We start from the raw sequence: 21,443 nt of genomic DNA, 5'->3' as shown, positions 1-21,443 counted from the left end.
GTTCAGCAGCTGCTAAGACTGACTAGTGCTGCTAAGACTGACTTGAGTTCCAGGTTTTCCTCCCGGCCAGCTTAAAGCTCAGGGTTATGCTGTACTAGAGAGAAGTAGGCAGTGACCTTCTAATCTACCATCATAGATTTGAGTCAGATTTGAATGTCTTCATCCTTTTATTGGAGGTGCCTAGTATTTGGGACCCAGGCATTCTGCTCTCCAATGGAGCTTCTTACTGCAAGGTAAAGTTAAATTTAACAGTGCCAGTCCAGAGGTATAAAGCAAACTCGCACAAGGCATAGGACTTAGCCTTCCATATTGTTGCTTTCCACTTCCAGTTCATGGGATTTCTTGGCACAGTATAACAGCCATTAAATCACACAACTCCCCTCTTCTGGGGAGGGGTAGGATGGGAGAATTGCCTGTGATTTTAATAGAAGCTACATTGCTTAGTTCAATTTGAGAAGGTGCCTGCATCCTAGGGAGGGCAGCATGAGTAGTTCAGGGGGTTTGGATTGTTGGCTACAAACTAAATAGATCTCTAATATCCAGCACTGGATATGCTTAAAGAAAAATGCTTGCTTTCATTAGAGTCGAGCATTAATACATGATGGACAAGCCATTTCATGCTCAAGCGGTCCTGCAGGCTTGTTAAGATGGTGCTGTTATTAGTTCATATCCAGAAAGCATCCTCTTCAACCTTAATGGCTAGATTCTTCTCTTCAAATAAAAGTGTAAAGTTCTATAGCATCCTTTGGACTATCTGCAGACTTAAAATGCATCCAATTATAGGTGCATCTCATTGCTGTTCCGGTTTTGGCTCATTTTTGGTCAGATCAGTGGTTCCAGCTGGCAGGAAGTTTAGAGTCCTAAACCAGTACACTTGGGGTGAGTGTATTAGTAGCTGACCTGAGAAATAAGCTTGCACGGAATTGGCAAAAACACTTTAAAAATATGATCATGTAGCTTTTCCTCACCCCAGCAGCATCAGCTTCTTGGGCCATGCCATCATGCAAGAAGAGTACTGGGTTCTGCAGTTTGTACTGTAAGACGGCTGGGCTGAGTTAACAACACAAGGAGAATTTTACTGTTTGCTTAAAAATGGAGCTGCTGCCCTTTTTAGCCCCATAAAGAAGACTTGAATCTCTTTCCATATCCTGCCTGTTCTACATTCCTGGTTTTGTGAACCCAACTGACAGCATGTTTACTGTGAGCTCTAGCACCTTATTTGAAAGCATGCCAGATCTTTAAATAGACAACTTATCCCAGGCATTGGACTTAATGAGGCTGCTAACAACCTATTTCAGATCCCTTCCAGCAATTGCTGAACTTCTTCTACCTGGTGACATTTGCCAGAGTTGACATTCCCCTAGTCTTCTAACCACCCTGGTATTCCTGGTTCAGAAAATCAACGAGAAAAAATCCATAATGTAAAAGAAAAAGAGTAAAAACAGTCCCATCAGCCCTTAAAGCTAGGGGATAGCATATCTGAGAGGCTGCACTGATTTAAGCGGAGCTTAGATATGGTAAAGGTGCAATGCATAGACTGATTACTAGACAAGATGAACCAAAATAAGCACCTGGAGAAGGTGCAGTACTTTAAATAACTCTTGAAGGCAAGTTGTGGAAGCTGATGTAGAGAAGGCCTACACCTTCATGAACCCCGACAGTGAAGAAGGCTTATAGAGGGAGGCTGCTCACAGCAATGTTCTTGAAGCTGCAATCAAGTTATGCATTTCTGCTTTGTGCCAAGTAGAACCTGGCTTCTGCAGACGGTTATAGCTGCACTTACTGGAGAGAGATTTTTTTTTCTTTTTTTACAGGATGTCTTAGAACAAAACCAGCTCGGTGTCTCCAGCTTTGTTAGGTCTTGTGCTGATGTCAGTTGTTCTGGCTTGCAAGCCTTCCTGTGCTAACCCTGCAGTCAGAAAACTGCAGACGCTGTATAAATAAAGTAGGCTTTGAATGCAAATCCCAGAAAGAACTATGCCAAAGGTAGGTTTTAAGGAAATATTTATGGATGAAGCATAAATGTGCCACTTTTAAAATGGAACTACAGGTTTCCCTGTTTTAGTGTTGCAGTGGAGGAACAGCCTGGTCTCTGCTAACCTTGCTGCAGTAAATGAGCTTGTGCTATTCTAATGCTGCGAATCTGGCTTTATTGTAGTTAGACAGAAAACAGCTGTGCAATCCTAAACTGCATAATGGAAGACTCCTGTTCCCTGGGGCCTGGATTCCATCCTAACGGGTAACCTGTGAGAATCCTGTTGGCAGTGGCCCTGGTATTGGGTGCAGGTGCAATTACCCTAACAAGAGCACCTCTTTGGTTTAATAATGCCTGCTGTTTTTGGTAGGATGGGTAGGAGTGGTCTCAGGGTTGGGAGGATCCCTGTCGAACAGAGCTTGGCACTTGCTTTTGAACTGGCAGGAGTTTGGGTACTAGCAGTACAGTGTTCTCCTGGATATGTGTTTGTTTTCTTACCACCTCTTGCTGGCTGAATTGAAGAGCAGTCTTTGGTTTCAGGAGGATGACTGTGGTGCATGAGTTGTGTTTATTTCGGGGGGTGGCTTGGCACAAGTTGTAGAATAGTAGAACTATTGCTTGATTTCCTGTGGGTGTCATTCCAGTTGAGTTGCTGATTGGAACGTGGGTGGGGTGGAAGAGGACTCTATTCCCCTGCCAAGTGAAAAACACTCCTTGGGGGACATCATGGCTTTATATCAGAATAGATGCATGGACTCTTGCAAGCGGGAGCAACTTTGATATCTAATTAGTTAATGCTTGACTGAGCCGGGCTATAGCACCCTAGTACTGCTGGGTTCAGAGGTTTCCTAGCATGTGTCTACGTTTTTATTTCTCAGTACCTAGGAATGTCTTTTTTGTGCAGAAGCTGTGTGGGCTGCAGGATGGTGGTGGCTTTGTCTTGCTAGCCTGTGGTGTCATAGCGTTGGGGCAAAAGTGGGGGGAGGGGGGAGGAAGAGAATCATGTCAGCTATTTGTTAGGTGATCATGACTAGCATTGGGAGAAACTGGTATGTGCTGGGTCTCTGAACACTGCTGTACCTCCAAAATTCTAGTTTTTCTTTTTATGTGTGTGTACAAAGTGGGGTTTACTTGTACAGAAGAGGACAAGGAAGTTTCTATAGGTGCCTGATAGGTCCTTCCTTTCCAGACAAACCTTGTGCAACTTGACTGCACGCCCCCAAAGCACAGCTGTATTCAAACTCGAGTTTTCTTTTTATAAACAATCTGAATTGTGCATTGACTCGCATATACCTACAAACCTCAAGATCCCAATTGCAGGGTCAGCTGTAGGCTGCAAGCCTAGTGTTTCAATGGTTTCTCTCTCCTGTTAATGTGGTTGGATCATGGTTCCTGGCTCCGAGGCCCAAATTCCTGTCTTGGCGAATGCGACTGTTCAGTATGGCTGAGGGTTACAGAGCACCTAACTTGGTTCTGCATCTGTCAGAGATCCAGAGACACAGGTTTGCCAGAGTCTTTTGGTGTGTTGGTTTGTATTTGACAAGATGAACTTGCTTGTCTGTTTGCTTAATCCTCTTTGGCACAGAAGCTTTTGAGATCTGGCTCTGAGAGGCCTAGAAGTAAAATGAATTTGGGTCTTGAACAGTTGATCTGGACCACTTCTGGAGCACACAGTGTTAAAATATGATAGTTCATGTTTGACTCATGTGCCGTGACACTAACACTTTTTTCCCTTCTTTACTTAGAAGGAAGATATTGGGAGGACCACCAAAGACTGCTGGGATAGTCCTGATGTCCCTGCGCTGTCTACCTGCAGCAATGCAGATCTCTTCCGCAGAATAAATGCCATGTTGGATAATTCTTTGGACTTCAGTGGAGTCTGTACCACACCCATCACAAAAGGAAAACGTGACCTCTTGTCAGGTGACTTCTTTGCTAGATGCCTTAAAACATGGCAGCAAAAACTACTGGATTACTGTAATTGGCATGGGTTGGTGTTCACTTTAAGTGAGTCGTGCTTGATTTTTATTTTATTTTTTTTTCTGGGTGGGTTGGGGGGCAGGGATGATTGAGAGCATTTGATTATCAAATGGATGACATGGCATTATTAAAACCATACTTAATGCCCTGTTGGTCCTCAAGGCTTCACTTTTGGTCAGACAATAAAATTACAGGTCACTGAGTTCCATGTCTGGGTTTTCCCCCAGGCTGTTGTCAGTATTTTCAGAATCTGGCTGTGGTGGAGAAATGCCATATATGCTACTTGAGCATGCCTGCTAACCCCTGTTCAGCAGCTGAGAGTCCTCTGGGATATGCACAGCCTGGGCCAGGCAGAGGGAGCTTGCATCCTGTTCAGATGACCAGTGTGCAACTTTCTTGTAGGGCACATCCTGAACTCTGCAGGGTCTGGTGAAATGGCTTTTAAGGACTCTTTTTCCCAGAGGGGGAGTAAATTTTGCTGCTAGAGGAATAGTGCTTTTTGAATTGGGATAGTGTGGCTGGTTCTACTGCATATGTAATACAATAAAAGAACCTTTCTGGTTCAACCTAACTGTTTTGTAACTTGTCAGTTAAAATCCAGTATTTAATGGCATACCAAGGAAACCACTACAGATACGGGTTGCCTGCATCTTGCAATTGTCAGAGTCTGAGACTTTCAGCAGTTTTCTTCCTTTTTACCCTAAGTACAAAAAATAAGAAATCTCTTGTTGGGTGGGGAGTTGGTCAGGGTGTTGTGGCTTATACTCTTTACATCAGTTTTGTGCACATCCTCTTACTCTTGTGTTAAAATAGTCTTAATCCAAAACCTTGTTTTTGCTTTTGCTTAAGGTCACTGAGGTCTTGCTATATTACCAAACTTCCTAACAGCATACCCTCCTAAGGCCTATTCACTTATATTAGCATAACAGCACTTGGAACCATGTAGCTATATTGGCATTAAGAATTTTGGCAGTATGGGAATTTTGCCAATCGTATCTTTTTAATTTGTACCAGCAAGTTTCCAGTTATGATCTGTCTGGCCATTATCAGAACTTAGTGCCCACAGACCTGCACTGAAATAAAGTCAGTTGGGCTAGCTTGCAAGTTTGTGCGGGTGAGTTTTTGGCTATCTGGGGTGCTCTCTTTGGTCCTTATTTAAAGAGACTGGGGATGTGATCTGAAACTTTTTTTTTTCTAACTACTTGCAAGGTACTGGCATCAGATAGGAGGACTTCACAAACCGATCAAAGCCTTAGTTTCTGCAGACCTGAATTTTGACTTTTTTTTTTTTTGTTTGCCAACTCTTGTTATCCTGTAAGGCTGCCTGTTTGCCTGTCAGAGCTTCCCAACCTTTTTATGCTGTGGACTGACAAACTGACCAGCATACTGCAGGCTGGCAGCCAACCCTTTTTTATACTCTGTATAAAAGCAAACTCCCACAAGGCATAAGACTTGGCTTCCCATACTGTTGCTTTCCATTTCAAGTTCATGGGGTTACTCGGTATAAAAAAGGGTTGGCTGCTGGTCTGCAGTATGCTGGTCACTTCTGGACTTCTGGTCCAGCAGCCAACCCTCCTGTGGACTGGCAGCCAACCCTTTGTGGCTTGGTACTGGGCTGTGGCCCGGGGGTTGGGAACCCCTGGCCTGTTCCTAGGAGAGTACAGTAGTAGACATGATGTGTGTTCATTGCTTTAAAACGGGAGACAAGATGTCTGTGCATTTAAAAGCGCCTATTTACCTAGGCAGATGGGCACCATCTCCTCTGGGAGGGATCATGATTGCAGTTTACCACTAACATGGCAGTTGTATTGTTTGAGGTAAGAGTACTTGCTGTTTGGTATAGAACAGTTGATCTGCTGTGAACCATTCACTACCAGTTTAAAATCCTGGGCATGTCAGGAGCTTAACATAATTGACCTGAAACAGAATGAAAGCTAGACACCTGCATTGGCTCCCTGGTGGCATAAAAATGACAAAGCAAGATAGATTTTTTTTTTTTCAAATCACTGATTCAAATCAACAAATTCTTGTTTTATATAACATCTCTTTTTATAGAATCATGACTTCCATTAGATTAGAAGTCTTTTTGTCTGTCTGATAACCAGTAAAGCATGTTGACTTGTGACTGAAATACAGCCTTACACTAAACTTTGCTTTTTTCCATGGGGCGGGAGGGGGGGAGGATATACTTGTTTATATTCATAGACAACTTTTTATATAGCTTAACATTTTGGAGTTTTAATTTTACTCAGAAAATGGCAAGTTGGGCATTTGTTAGACTATTTTACTCTTCTGTTTAAACCAAAATTCCAAGTATAGTTTAAAATACATATTTGAGTTGGGATTTTAAAATAGCTTATTGAAGAAGTTACCTTCTTGTAAACCAAGCACATTTGAGGCATGTTTCCCTTTAAACTGACAGTTGTGTGTTTGCAGCTTACAAATTGATGCAATTGTTTCTGGTTATACCCTTCAGGATGGTAGAGCTAGTTGATCTCATTCTTAAACCTTACTGAATTGTAGAAAGGAAATCTTGATTTCCTTTTCTAGCTTTTTCCACTCCTATTTGAGTTGCTCAGCTTCAGCGGTCATTGAACTGACTTACTGAAGTTGAATAGACTGAAATTAAGATGTTTCTGCACCCATAGAAAAGAGTATTGCTGTCAAAAGCTGGGTTAGCACGTCACCAGCTCTGGGAGCTCATACACTTGAGCTCCCAGAGCTGGAGGCACGAGAGGTGCTTTAATTAGTGCATCTCTGAGAGTCATGCTAATTAAAAGTGCCCAGAGCATCATGTGCATTAGCATCCCCATGCTGAAAAATGGTGATGGGTCACTTTAAACTAAAACTCATTGAATGAGATTTAATTTAAAGCGCCCTGCTGCCACTTTTCAGCACAGGGATCCTGATGCACATGATGCTGGAAGCTTCTGCAGTGCATTAATTTCCACGCTCCAGCAGACTATTTAATAGTCTGCTCTGATGCGCTGGAATTACAGCATGGTGGAGCAGGCTCCCTGCACATGTATAGGAGTCTTCCGAGTCCAGGTGACTAACCAGTGATGTCAACTAACTTAGTGGATTCCATGTCAGTAGCAAATATGTAGTGACTTTGACTTTTTTTTTAAACACTTCGATCTGTTAGGTTTAATATTGGTTGTCATGACCTTAAACTTAAAAATAAATAAAATGTAGTTTCTTTTAAACTGAATTACCCCAACCTGCAAAAAAAGTAATTAATGTCAGTCTACCCAACTTTGTCTTATCAGAGCTCAGTTAATTTATCCCAGTATCCATTTTTGGAAAGAGTGGGCTCGACTAAGGGTATCTGTGAGGGCAGTACAGGGCTCAGCTGCAATATGAAGGGGTCAACTTTCACTCAAGAAGTGTGAATTTTGTAAGTTCCAGGATGTCCTTGAAACTAACCTAGCAGATGTCTTCAGGCAAGTAGGAGGGGGAATGAACGGTTAAATGTGCTTTGACCTAGATCGGTGGCGCTCAACCCTGGGTTGCAATGAGATCCTTTTTAAGGATGCTGTGAAATATTAGCACTCCTAAGTGTGCAAACATCTACATGTGATTAACAGCATTAAACCCAGAGATTTAAAATGGGAATGCATGGAGTTAGAAATATTTTGACTTATGGTGGCCCTTTAGCATTCTTTGCAACAGAAGGATTACTCTGTTTTTGACTAGGAAAAATAAAGTGAAAAAGCTAAGAACTGGTATTTTGAGGGGTGCCGTGGGCCTAGCGAGGCTGCAAACCACTGATCTAGATATTGTTTCTAAAATTTCATAATGCCTCAGTTCATGTATAAAGTTTCAGGTGTCCACTGTGACTGCGATGCATCAAACTACTGTGCTGTGCCCTCTTCCCTGTATTCTGTGATCCCAACTGACTTCTCATTTCAGAGTAGTTTTGTAGTTATGTCATAGCTCTTACTTAACTGCAGAATGAATAAAAAATGAAACGCCACATGACCAGCAGAAACCAAGACATAAGTTATGTCTTTTGGACCTTGCTCCCTCCAGTGTGAAGCTAAATTCTTTTCCTTTTAAAATAAGGTACGCTGTTCATTTAAGTGGAGGAACCTAAAACTCGATACTGAGCACTGGTGCGTGGATAAATTTTTATAAATTTAGTTTACTGATATAGTTGCCTAGTTTAAAAAAAAAAAAAAAAAAAAAAGAACAACATAAGTAATCAATTGCACACTGAGGAGAAATCTATAGAACAACTGCTCGAGGCTCGTGTTGTATGAATTCAGAAGCTTCTCAAAGGGAGGTCATCTCGGATGTGCTGATCCCAAATAGTCTTTCCTGTTTCACTTGCAGCATTGCCAGACTTAAACACTTTTAGACCACGCACAATTGGCCGTATGCATCTCACTAATACCTGAGCTGTAAGATTAGATTTGTGCACTTCTGAACATTTACGTTGTACCCTGCTTCTTTTTTTTGCTCAGTTGGAATAATGGGAGTCCGTTGGTTTTTGTGAATTTGGCTTTCCTGTGCCTCCACAAAGCTGCGAAGTTGAAAGGAATTGCAGGGGAATGCTTGAATCCATGTGCATGAGTGGTGTTAACTGCAAACTACTCAACTCTTCCACAGATTGACTGACTATCCACAAACCATCACCTGTGCAAAGCTTAAGGGGCTCACTCGAAGCAGGCTTTTAACTGCCCGTAAATGGCAAGTTTGTGTCACCAGCTTTGATGGTCCTGGTTAGTTCCCATCCAGAGGATTTGATTTAAAAAACCATGTGGTCAAGGCAGTTTAGATATAGCTGTCAAGTCTGCATATGCCAGGTGAGAGCTGGTGCAGGTAGTACCTAAGCAAGGCCTGCTTCAGTTACTAGTTTCTCATGCTTGTCCAACAACAAGTCTTTTTCCTGCCTTGAAAGGGGTTCATGTGCTTACCAAAAGAATCCTGCTTCCTTTGTCTTTTAAGAAGAGTTGTATTTTTTTTGTATCGCTGGCTTTTCATGTTGAACCTTTGTTCCTGAAAAATGTATGCTACTTGGGGGCAGAACACTTGGTGGGATTGATTAGCCCATGGCAGCTTCTTTTAAGATGGAAAATACAAGCGACTTGCGGCCTAGCTGTTTAGTATTCTTTGATCTGGTGAAGTATGGGCTCCTTCCTTAGATGTGGGAGGGCGGGCTGATTTAGCAGACCACTTCTGAGAAACAGAATGTCTTCATAGCTGCCTTAGACATGCTTCAGAGGACATGGAGGCAGCACGGGTTGCGCAGGAATTGTTCCTAACTCAACCAAGTCATGGGACTGGTCTTTGTTGCAATAGAGTTGACCTCGTAAGTAGGGACCTCCAGAATTCATGCCGAAGTGCGCTGCATGGCAGTTTTAATCTTGGGAGTTTTTCTTTTGCTGCTGCCGCACCCCTCCCCCCGAGGGGCCCTGTCACTTGCTGCCCGTGCCTGATGCTTTGTATTATGCATGGCAGTGGAGACTTAAACCAGGGCTGTCCATATTACAGGCTCTCTCCAGGTATGCACACCCCAGCTTCCCCCATGCTCTTTCTGTGCACAGCCCCTGCTTTTGGCCATATGTCATGTTAGGGGGCCATATACTGCATGTATAGCAGCCTTACCCCCACCCTTCCTAGCCACATGTTGCATGAGCAGCCCACCTATAGCGCACAGCTTTGGCAGCCTGGCTCCCTTCTTTGGTGAGCTTGCAGTTCCCTTGCTGCACATGTAGCCTGCTGTTCTTCCCTGCCCTGCCCTGCCCCATGGAAATGGGGATAGGAACCAGAAGCTGGCAAAAGAAAGGGGGAGCCTGGAGACCATTATACTGCGGGTGATGGCTGGGGAGTGATGGCCAGGCAGAAGCCCACAGGCCGTATGTGGTGTGTAGGCTTCCACTTGGACAACCCCAACTTGGATCACTTTCATCTGAAGAGTTTTGTAGAACTTGCACTGCGCAGCTGACAGGCTTCCATATTGCACTGGAAAAATGCTGTGTATCCAAAGCTTTAGTAAACTGTATAGTGTGCAATTGTCAAGTTGTTTCATAATATTCGGAGTTTTGCCTCTTACTAAAGTTCTCCATGCAAGCTCAGCTTCCTTATTTCCTGATTCTTGATCTTAACTGTGCAACCCTAAACTAACAGCTTTACTAGTTTCAAAAAAATAAACTCTAGTACTAACTTAAGCTTCTTGGGTGGAAGCTAGAGAGGGGATTTAACCCAGTAGGGGGAACATTCATGCTTTAATCTCTTCATTGCTGGACCTCTCAGTTGACATCGCCAGCTCAAACTGAACTTAAACACAAACCAAATCCAGGATAAATTGTCCCTTTCAGCATGGCTAAGAGGATTACATTCTGTGGAGGATAAAGCTTAGAGGTTTGTGACCTTTTAACTAATACTTAGTTGGCTGGTGCTATTGAGGAAATGCTCAAGTGCCTGTAAAGATACATCTTGCTACTGCACATCTTGCCACACTAAGAGCAATAAGCCATTGAGAAAAGGAGCAGAGCGACATTACTAAACTTTGGTGGTCTTTCTCCAGGTCAGCAGTTTGAAATAAAGCATTAAACTCACTCACTTACCTGACATGGTTGGTGAGCTATGTAAACTCGGACAAAAGTTTAACTTTCTCAGGGTGGAAAAACTAATACTGAATGGGTTGAACTGTGTGTGTGTGTGTGTGTGTGTGTGTGTGTGTGTGTGTGTGTGTAACTGTAGGAGAAGGGTAACCCTTTTTAAAAGGTCACAGGTTGTCTTTGCTATTTATTGTAATCCTCATAGAATTAAGCTGCCTTGTCAAAATGACTCCAAGTGTGTTGGCCACAGTAACGATTCAGTAGTTCATTGGGGAAATGCCTGGATCAAGTGCCTAAGACCTAGCTTTGCTGAATGACCTAAACACTTGTTTCAGGCTGCTGATCCAGTATCTCTGAAGGTAGGTAAAAACTAAGACTGTTAAACATTAGAATAGTCCATGGGTCCCATGCATTTCTGGTGCTGCAGCTACATTGAGACTTGAGCCCCTTTTAGAGCAGAAACAGGTTAAACACGTAATCTCAAGGGAGCACACCCATTTGTCAAGGAAGCCTGATTTGTCTAAAACAACAGAGATGGAAGAGCCTGGTTCTTTTTCTAGCTCTGACTTTGAGTATAGTGCTGTAACCACAAGGCTAGTTTTTCCTTCAGGAATTGCTTTCTTTTGGAGGAGAAGAAAATGCGCTTTTTACAAGGCTAAAATGGAAGTGCACCCCAGACAGTTTAGAATCTGAGAGGGCGTGGGTCTGGCTAGGGTTCATTAGTCACTGGTCCAGCCTTTGTGTCATTTTTGCAGGATCCCCTTGAAGCCTTTAGTCTTTGTGCCCCAAGGGTAACCTTGAACCAAGTAGATAACAAATATTAATCTGTATGTAAAATTTAAAGAAAAATAATATTGGCAACTTATGTTTAGGCCTTGATTTATAAATTACCTTATTATATTGTAACAAACACTGTAGGGGATGGGGGGGCATTGCCAAACTTGAAGGCAAACTTCTGAATTGAGTCACCAAATACCTGCAGCCAGAATCTGTTGAAGTATTAGACCATGTTTTACAGTAGTTGCCTCTCCTGCAGATTAAACTTCTTATTTTTGGTTTATTCAGTGCTGAGAGTGGGAGACTTTAAAAAGCAAGAAAGTTTGTTCTCTCATTTATAGGAGATCCACCCTTAGAAAGTTTTCAAAGGGCCTGGTAAGCAGAAATTAGCTTAACTTATTAAATATAGGCAACATAATTTTTTATATAATTCAACTTTAGTCAGATAGAACTCAACACATCAGTCTTAGCCAAATGATTAAAACAACATCCACTTTCTGCCGTAACAGTAAAAAGTAAATCTGTATAAATGCACATAGGCCGTTGCTTACCTGCGTATTGGGCAATGGTTCCTCAACCCAGGTTGCTGTAGTCTTGAGAGCCTTTCAAAGCAGCATGGTACCCCACGGCACTGTTTACGTGTGCAAACCCGATAGGCAAGATAAACTCAGAGGTTTCAAATGGGAATCTGTAGTGTCAAAAATATTCTGCCCTGTTGTGGTTTTTCTGAGTTCTTTGCAGCAGCAGAATCGCTCTATCTTTTTGTAATCCCTTCCCCCCCCCCCCCCCCAAAAAAAAAAAAACAAAAAAAAACAAAAAACAACAAAACAAAAAAACACTAAGAGCTGCCATTTTCTTGGGGGTGCCTCAAGTCTGAAAAGGTTGAGGATCACTGACATGGGTATCTGTGTTGGTGTGAGTGGGGCATGCAGAAGTGTTATACATAATACCAATGGTTCTAGGTTAAGCATTGGCTCTTCCTTTTAAGAAAACAAGTAAAGGACAAATGCAAAACACAGTTGACAGTGGTAACAAGATCAAGGTTTCCTTGCTGTTGGGTTTTTTTTTTTTCTTTTAATTGATCAACTCTAGGTTAAACACAACAGGGAGTTGGGTAGATACAATTTAAAAAGTGTTGATTTTTTTTTTTTTTAAGATTTTTTTTTTTAACAAAAAAAAAAGCTATATAAAGATAGCTTTAACTTAAGATATGTTAACGCTCAAACGATATAGAAGCATCATGTAATATGGATGATAACATCTAGTTATATACTAATTCAGAACTTTTTTAGAAAAGGTACGTGAAAATATTATAAATAGGTCACAACAGGTCATGGACTATATTAGGGGCCCAGTTTGAGGTTCCCAGAGGCTCCTCTTATGTATTAGTAAAGATTAAAGAAAACCAGTCTACCCACTGGGACTTGGTGCTCAGTCTAGAAGATCCCACTAAGCATCTCTGATGCTTAGTTTCAGTTCTCAAACTGTGGATTTGTGTGCCCAGAGATAACATCCTTGTCAACATCAGTATATGGAGATGAGAGATAAGACTTGATTACCTACCCATCATCCCTATTGTCTCTCTGCAAGTTTGTATACACAGTCAAGCCCTTACCTCTCTCTAAAAGTGCAGAGTTTCAAGAAGTTAAATGAATAGAGGATTGTTGGGGGGTGGAATAGATCTGAGCAAGAAGGGAGGGTCTGGAGATAAATGCAAGGAGGGGAGGGGCAGAAAAACAAGAGAAACACTTTGAGCAGAATATTCCAGAAGTCTTGAGGAATACATTTCTAGGTATAGCCTCTCTATTAATTTGAGATCCAGTGAAGGAATGGTATAGTACAGGCTTGTCCAACATATGGCCTGCAGGCCGCCATGCGGCCCGCCAAGGCATTTTCTGTGGCCTGCGGTGCTGCGATGGGAAACGAAAGTAAACTGTTTACTTTCGTCCCCACCCCTTGTCCCTGCCCCAGTCCCTCAGCAGCTTTCTAATGGCTGCTGAAGGGCTGGGGAAGGGACAAGGTTCCCCCACGCACCGCGTCCACTTGATGTTGCCGACGCGGTGCGTGTGGGAAGAGGAGAGCCGTGCGCCGCTCACGACAGGATGAGCCCAGCCGGAGGAGCAGGGGCTCAGCTGCACTTTCCCCCTACCTGCGCTGGTCAGTCCCGAGCGGTACATGGCTCTGCGTCTGCCTCCGCCTCTGCTGGCTGGTGCCGACCCGGGTGGGTCTGTCCCATCCGGAGCAGCATGCAGCTGAAGCCAGCTTCCCACAGATCTGGCCGGGCACATCCTGTCCCCAGCAGCACGTGGGAACCCGGCTTCAGCCGCATCCTGCTCCAGATGGGACAGACCCGGCCAGGTCAGCACCGGCCAGGAAAAGCGGCATGCAGCTGAAGCTGGCTTCCCACGTGCTACTGGGAACGGGAGGAGCCCAGCCAGGTCTGCACCGGCCAGCAGAAGCGGTGGCGGAGCCGTGTGCCACTCGGGATGGGACAAGCCCGGCCGGAGCGGCACGAGCTGAGCTGCATTTTCCCTCTGCCTGCACTGGTCAGTCCTGAGCATACATGGCTCTGCCGATGCTTCTGCTGGCGGGTACTGACCTGGCCAGGCTCCTTCCGTCCCCAGCAGCACATGGGAAACCAGGTTCAGCTGCATGCTGCTCTGGGTGGGGCAGACCCGCCCGGGTCAGCACCAGCCAGCAGAGGCGGCGGCGGAGCCATGTGCCGCTCGGGACTGACCCTAGTGCAGGTAGGGGAAAGTGCAGCTGAGCCCCTGCTGCTCCAGCTGGGCTCATCCTGAGGTTCATTTCGTGTTTGTAAAATGCTTGGAGAGCCCCAAATAGATGCACTGCATAGAAACGCAAAATATAGTTTGACTTATTTGGTTGGCACCTTGGGCTGAGACTTGCAGAGCTGTCAAAAGACCAGCTTCCATTAAAATTAATGATATTTAGAGGGCTCCAAATCCTTTATGACAACTTTGTAACATGCCTATCTACCCCTCTTTGTAAATCTCAGCCATAGTTTGGAAGCTCAGCCAAACAACATAAGAGCATAAAAAGTGCCATGCTTGGTCAGCCCCATGGTCCATCTAGCTCAGTATCCTGTCCCAAACAGTGGCAGAGGTGGATGCTATAGAGGGAGAGTTGTGTTTTTTTGTTTTTTGTTGTTTTTTTTTTTTTTAAACTGGTTAGACCCATTGTAGTCGCTTCCTGCAACTTCATTGGTGTCAAAGGTCATGTGACATCACTTCCTGATGTGGTACCACTTCCTGTGAGGTCTTTGAATATGGCTCACTGGCCCACTGGGTGATAAAAAGTTTGTGATCTGGCCCCACATTCAAAAAGGTTGGACACGCCTGGTATATTAGAAAGGAAAACCTATCAATAAGTATGCACTTTTTGTAGAAAACTGATTTAAATTGAAGCTCCCTGACCAGTGATTTTAAATCATGATATACATCTATTTGATTTAAATCAAATCCTCCCTGACAGCCAGTTGGTATGGTCACAGTTCTTGCTATTTCCCTTCTCTGCACCAACAAAGAAATAGTCCATCTTAAAATGCCTGATGGAATAGATATTCACTTGCACCTTTTGCTTTTGGCTTCTGGACAGTCTGTTGTAACTTAGTCTCAGAATCCCAAAAATATAGTTGTGATGCTTGTGCCCAGACCAGAGAAAGATGACTGCAGGAGCCAGCATTGATTGTAAACAAGCCCCAGATAATATTAGAAAGCTGGGAGTTCTGCTTATTTGTCTGCTAGTAAATTTGTGTAGCATCTTGAATGTCAGATGTTAAAGAATGACTCTTGTTCGGACTCCCCATCTGCTTCCAGTGACCATGAAATAACGCTAGTAAATCTGGTCTCCTCACCAAATCAAACTAGTCAGTCATTGGGAGTAGATAGTATACTGCAGGGAGTTGATTGTCTGGCTTCCAAGAGCTAGTTCTCAATCAATTTGTACTACTCAGTCTATGTTATAGGTAGAGTTCTTGCTGTTGCTGGCTTAACTGGAGTAGCTCCTAACCTTGTTTTGGTTTTTCCTATAGTGGCTTCCAGTTTACTGCCCTGGCTCTGACTTCATTAGTGAAAGAGAATTTGAATTAAGTTTTTGCAAACATTTTTTTTTTTTTCTTCCATGCGGTCTAACTACTTTTACTTTCTGATGCAGAGATCCAACTTCAATATCTCTCTTCCATTTGGTCCTTAAAATGGGTATTACTGCCTTTCAGAGTGGTTTAAGTTGATCGCAAATGAGGCTTGGAGGTGGTTAATACAGCATTAATAGTCTTCATTTCTGGCACTATCCAAATTGCATTAGAAGCAATACTTAACTACTTACTGCTTGGCTCTTGTTGCTATAGGGTGCTCTGTCTAAAAAGCTGCATTTGGTTGTTTGTAAAGTTAGCAGGTCCACACCCAGGGAAAACCCATGAAGAGGACTGAGGAAAAAATTATGAATTCCCAAATAGGCTTAAAATTGAACTATAGATTGCTAATGTCCATCTGTTAACTTGCATGGAGAAGCCTTGAAGTCTCATTCCCGTTAGGTGCAAATGCTAGGATGCTTTAAATACTAAGCACTATGAAGCATAGAAATGTCCAACAAAGGTAATGCTTAACTCGGTGCTTGTTCAACCTTGCACCCTGCGTGCATCTTAACTTTGTGTGAAGTGAGAGGTTTGCATTTTAGAAGACCTATTACATTTACATCAATATTCTGGATTAAATGTTTACTGTATTTGTGTGTACTTCATGGACTTGCTGGGCTTGAAAATTGAAGCTTTTATGTAGTTCTCCTGGAAATGTGCTAGGTTTGGTAAGTTTAGGAGTATCTGGAAAGCTCCTTAGGCCGCATCCAGACAAGCGTAGCCATGCAGTATGTGACACCACATATTGCATAATCAGATGTTCTTTGCACCATAAGAGCAACGAAAACCTGCAGAGGAAAAAAGCGGAGCAGTGCACGCAGGGGCAGCATGTGCTGCTAAAAACTGGAGCCACACTCTGGCTGCCAATCGGGCTCCATGCACCTGGATTGCTGCTGCAGCCCTGGGATGCCCCCAGGATGCCAGGTAAGGCTGCTAAGGCCAGCCCAGAGCTGGCCCCAGCCTCCCCTACCCTACCCAGAGTAACTTGCTATGCACCAGAGGGTGTGCGGCACAAGCGTTCCCCGGGAACAGGTAGTGGCATCACAGGGTGTGCTGCTGCTAGTTGTTCCTGGGGAACCAAATATCCATGCTTGTGTGGACACGTCCTTAATGAGCATGTGTTGTAGACTTAAATGAGCATTTCTGGAAAGGCAGTGAGGAAGTAGTGGTTGAGCTTTTGTCTCACTCCTGTCACTTCAATTCCTGTTAAACATCTGGTCTTCCCAAATCTTGCTAGAAGATGGCATACTGGAGAGTTAGAAGTAGCTCCTTCCCTGTCCCTCAAGGAGAGGATACAGCACCAGAGCTAACTCCTGGCTTCCCTTCCTGGGTCTTCTCCACGGTGGCTTTTTGACAAGCCATGCTATCTACATCCCTTTACTTGAGGGGAAAAATAGGCCAATGTGTTGCTTGTCTCCATTGGGGGGAGGGGGGGAAGCTTTCTCAAATATACCTGATGAGTACTAGAAAAGCAGTATATGTTAAATGCTTCCTAGATTTCGGACAGTCATCAACTATAAAAGGCTTACATTCAAACTCCCATACCCTCTTCTCTCAAATGTTCTTCTGTTCCTGGTAACCAGCCTATCCCTGATACCCTATTTTCTTGCAAACAACACCTTGGAATATAAGCACCTTGTTTTTGAAAGCGAAAAAAGATCTTTCTTTGCAGTAAGCAACAGCATCAGGTAGAGAGCCAAGCCTGCTCATTATTCTGCTACCTGTGGACGGTACCAAACTTTTATGTGTATCCCCTGGTAAGTGACATAGGCTGCTCTTACCATATTTCTTGCATATGTTATACACTCTAATTTCCCAAAGCTGGCTCTTGGGGATAAGGCATGTTGCATGCAAAAAAATACGGTATCTTTGGCAAGCAAGACTTATACTCTTGTGGCTTTTCTGAGTGAAGAAGGGAGAGCAAAGGAGGGAGCTTATCTTTGCAGGTAACACAAGGCTTGTCACTGCTGTCTTGGCATCAGTCCTTGGTTAAAGTGCCAACTGCAGCATATTGCTAGACAAGCTTCCTCCTATGAAAGGCTCAGTAGCTGATCAGACTAGAGACTTGCTATTGTGGAGGTCCTGAACTGGAGAGAGGCTTCCTTTTAGGGAACTCCTGGAAATGCTTTTAAGCATACAGCTGAAAAGCTAAAGTGTAGGTAGCTCCCTATAGCAGCAGTGATGCTACATATAACATGCAGCTTGTCTGTGGCTAGAAGTGTGCAGTATGTACTGCGTTGTAGGCATCTTTTTGGTTGTAAGGTCCTGAATTTCTGACTTGGTGTAATGGGGACTCCTAAAGGAGCCTTTTCAGGTAAAGCAGTCTGTTTTTAAAACATTTAATTTTTTTTTTTTTTAAAGCTTGATGCTGCTTAAAATGAAACATGACCAGCTCAAATGGGAAGTTTAGTCATTGTCAGATTCTTGGGCAGTAGCTGAACATTCTTTGGCTTCATTTGCTAGAGGGATGCATTCCAGCTCAATTTTATGCAAAAAATAACTGGTCCCAGGGGGGTGCATTGGCAATGCAAGCCCCAGTATTGGGGGGGGGTATGGACAGATCATTGCGAGGGGCTGATGCTTCCCAAGTGGATCAGGGGAAGCCTGTGAGGACAGGTGACTCCAGGCACAAGGTTGTTAGAGAAGCACTTGGATAGGGATGATCCTGCCATAGGGTAGGCAGGGGGTTAGACTAGATGACTTCTGGAGGTCCCTTCCAGCCCTGCTTTGCTCTGACTGTTGGCCAGACTTTGTCTTCCCATGTCTTCAAAGCAAGGCTGCTCAAGTATTATAGTTGTATGTGCTTATTGTACCCAGAGGCATCTGTACAGAAAAGACTTCATCCTGCTCCAAATGCCCTTGATGCTATTAAATGGCTGCTGTTAGCAGTTTGCTGTTTGTTGCAGTTTGCAGACTTTGTATTTCAGAATAAATATTCTGGAAACTAAACTTTTTGTAAATGTCTTACTTCTTCCTGTGACCTATATTCCTCTTGAAGGTTTAAAGACAAAACCAGGCTTGTGCCATCTATCATGTATAAAGGCTTCTAAAGACTTGTCTTTTAGATCTACCTGGCAAGTAATTTTGCGTCATGGTTTGGAACAGTCCTCTATTAAGTGCAACTTGTCTGGAATAGTAGAGAATCTCGCACAGTAAATTACTACCCTTGTTTCAAAGGTCTTTATGTACTTAACCCAAACCCAACCCGTTAAACAGAGGGATTTTTCAAAACCATTTTCTTTTTCTTCCAAAAGCTTATGGGCAAGATTTGTGTGTCTAGGCTAATGTAGTGAGGGAAACTTTATTGTTTGGAGTAGTCTTGATAAAGAAGGAAAAAAGGCACAAAACTCCTGCCTATCCTGGCAGCTCACCTTCAAGATGTTGGTAGTGTGGTTTCTTGGCAGCTTCTTTCTGTTTCAATTTCACTTTAATAGTTTCCTCCAGTCCATCCTGGTCCCAGCTTACTGAGTTTTTTGACTTTGAATGTGCTTTCAAATACACAGCACCCCCACTTCTTTTATTAAGCTCGGCAAGTCAGCACAAACTTAATCGTAACCTCAAGCGGAGAAGATGGGAACCATCATTCCACTTACAGCCCTGAACTTGGACTCTGGCACATGCCCTTATGCATTTGTGTAAACGTGGCAAATGCTGCATATTCGTAAGGCAAGTTATGGTTGCTGTGGGAGCTAAGTAAGAGCATGTTCAGGCAGCGTAAACTCTCCTTCATAATACCACATTAAGGATGGTGTGTTAAGCTCCATCCAAAAACAAGCTGACCTGTTGTTTTTAAACCAGCAAGGCACCCTAGCTTAGATACTTGCCCCATGAGTGCTTATTGGGGGTATGTTTTCACTGTATAAGCACTTCAGTGTGCAGCTGCATCTGGACTAGAGGTGGTCCTTGAACAGCTAGGTTAGTAAAATGATGCTTAATGAAACAACTGTACCAGTACAGGTACTGGTATAGAGCTGACTTCATTATGCAGGAGGGGTCGGGCCAGTGAGGTGGTTTTGACTGCCAGCCAGTGCAGCCTTATCATTCTCTGTCTGTGACATGCAGTGACAATGCCACTAACTTCCTAGTGTTCACCAAATCCCCTTATACAGCAGGGGAGGACCACTCCTGGACTGCAGCACCCCGATTCTGGTCTGGGGTGTTTAATGGGTGCGGCCTGCTCCCGGGTAAGTGGGCCACTCGCCAGCTTGGGGTCCTGCTGTGGCTGTGGAATGGAGGCCCCAACCTCCAGGCTGGCAGTGGCTGGGGTGGGCTGAGCAGCACGTGATGGATAATGTGACAAGCAGGAGTCACTGCAGCACCCTGCTGAAGAGCAGGGGCGGGGTGTGCTCTGGATGGCAGAGTAGGAGGGGCATGGGGGCAGGGTGTGGAGGAGACAAGTGCCATTCTGCTTGGTAGCTGGTTTCCAAATGCCCTCTGAGTGAGTCAGACTTGAGGCAACACAGCTGAGCATCAGCCCCCAGATCTGCATCGAGCTGAAATTCTCACCAGGAACCTGCTGCATTTCCTTAGGCTGTTGGCACAGACACTTAAGCTAAGGCAGGAATCTAGCATCTCCGGTACCTCAGGCTTGCGAACACCCTGCAGGATGGGGAGGGTGGAATGGGACCTGGGAGGAGGAGGAGGAAGAGAAGGGGGTGGGGAGGTAAATAGGCCATGAAAATTCCTGTCTGCAGACATGAAATGGGACTCGTGCTCTGGCTGGCCCTGTTTCTCGTAACCAGCATGACACGCAGTCTCAGACTGGTCTGCAATAGAAAGCTATAGGAAGAGAAGTGCAGAGGATTTGGTTTTGAAGGTTATCCATATTACTCAATGGTAAACAATGCAGAGTCAGTGAGGCACAGTGGCCAAGTTGAAGCAAATAGATTATGCTAGCAGAATTGTGAAGCCTTGCATTGGGAGGCTGAATCGGGGATGGAGCCAGCAGCTGGAGTCTGTCCAGGACTAAAGTGTTTTTGGGTTTGTGGGTGGAGGGGAGGGTGGGGGGCGGAGACAGGAGAGCTGGGTAGCACTAAAACTAACAGTGTCTGATCTGTCGCTGCTGCTATAGTTATTGCTGGGAGGATTGCTGTCGGCTGTGCTAGAGCTCCCTGCTTGTTTGTGCCGTCTGCCTGCCTCCCTAGATTTAGCAGAGCTGCACCTCTTCTCTTCTGCATGCTGTGTTGTCTTCCGGGGGAATCTGTCCCTCTCTCTACCTTCTCTTTTCTTTTTTTTATTTTGTAAGAAATGATGCGGTTATATTGCATGGCTGAGTGACGTCACTGTCAGCACAGTAAGCATCAGCAGCCTGATCACATGCTGACCCAGTCAGTAATGCAGACGGGATAGGAAGGTGGAGGGGGCAGAGGGGGGAGGGGGGCTGGTTCCTGAACATATGGCAGTGCTCCCTTTTGGGGTGCAAGCATTAGACACGGGGGCAGTGGCTTTAGAGTAGTGCAGGGCCTGGCTTTAGGGCTTGAAGCTTTGGAAAACTCCTCCTTAAAAAAATTAATTTAAAAAAAAATCCTTGAACTCTCAAGCTTGTTTGTTCCCCCTCTGAGCAGACTTCCCGGACTCTGAAGAAGCAGTGGCAAGCAGGATGCTTTTCCCCACCTCTACTCAAGAGTCTTCCCGTGGCCTCCCAGACACGAACGACCTGTGCCTTGGCCTGCAGTCTCTCAACCTGACGGGGTGGGACAGACCATGGAGCACCCAGGACTCAGATACTGCAGCACAGACCAGCACACAGTCTGGTGAGTTGCAGTCTGCTGACACATGCAGCAACAGTTGTTGGATTATTTTTTGCTGTTTTTTGTTTTGTTTTTTTAAATGTGGAGCTATTGCCCAGCAGAATGACAGTGTGGGCTGGTATCGGCTCAGACTGTTGTTGACAGAGATGTCTCTTAACCTTATTAATCCTTTTGTGTAATGTGCCGGCAGGTTTGCGGGGGGGGGGGGGGGGGTGGGATTTTTGCTCTTTTTTCTGTACCCC

At 44.4% G+C, this 21,443-nt stretch overlaps 1 protein-coding gene across 7 annotated transcripts in view; it reads left to right on the top strand.

Moving 5' to 3' along the window:
* CPEB1 (cytoplasmic polyadenylation element binding protein 1) overlaps nucleotides 1–21,443 on the top strand; it is a 73,628-nt gene that overhangs the window by 10,753 nt on the left and 41,432 nt on the right. For 3 of the 7 annotated variants that reach the window (XM_025192047.1, XM_025192048.1, XM_025192043.1), the window contains 2 exons: nucleotides 3,721–3,982; nucleotides 21,016–21,204. In XM_025192047.1, the coding sequence (XP_025047832.1) occupies nucleotides 3,823–3,982; nucleotides 21,016–21,204 (349 nt within the window). In that variant the 5' untranslated portion in view covers nucleotides 3,721–3,822. Of the gene's footprint in view, nucleotides 1–1,840; nucleotides 1,987–3,720; nucleotides 3,983–20,493; nucleotides 20,745–21,015; nucleotides 21,205–21,443 lie in introns of those variants that run through there. The other 4 variants (XM_025192046.1, XM_025192045.1, XM_025192044.1 and 1 more) reach the window with 3 other exon arrangements.

The sequence above is a fragment of the Alligator sinensis genome, unplaced genomic scaffold (genome assembly GCF_000455745.1).
Source record: "Alligator sinensis unplaced genomic scaffold, ASM45574v1 scaffold900_1, whole genome shotgun sequence".
In the NCBI taxonomy this organism is placed as follows: domain Eukaryota; kingdom Metazoa; phylum Chordata; order Crocodylia; family Alligatoridae; genus Alligator; species Alligator sinensis.
Note: the sequence above shows the minus strand (reverse complement) of the source record. Positions and strands in the feature narration are given on the sequence as shown.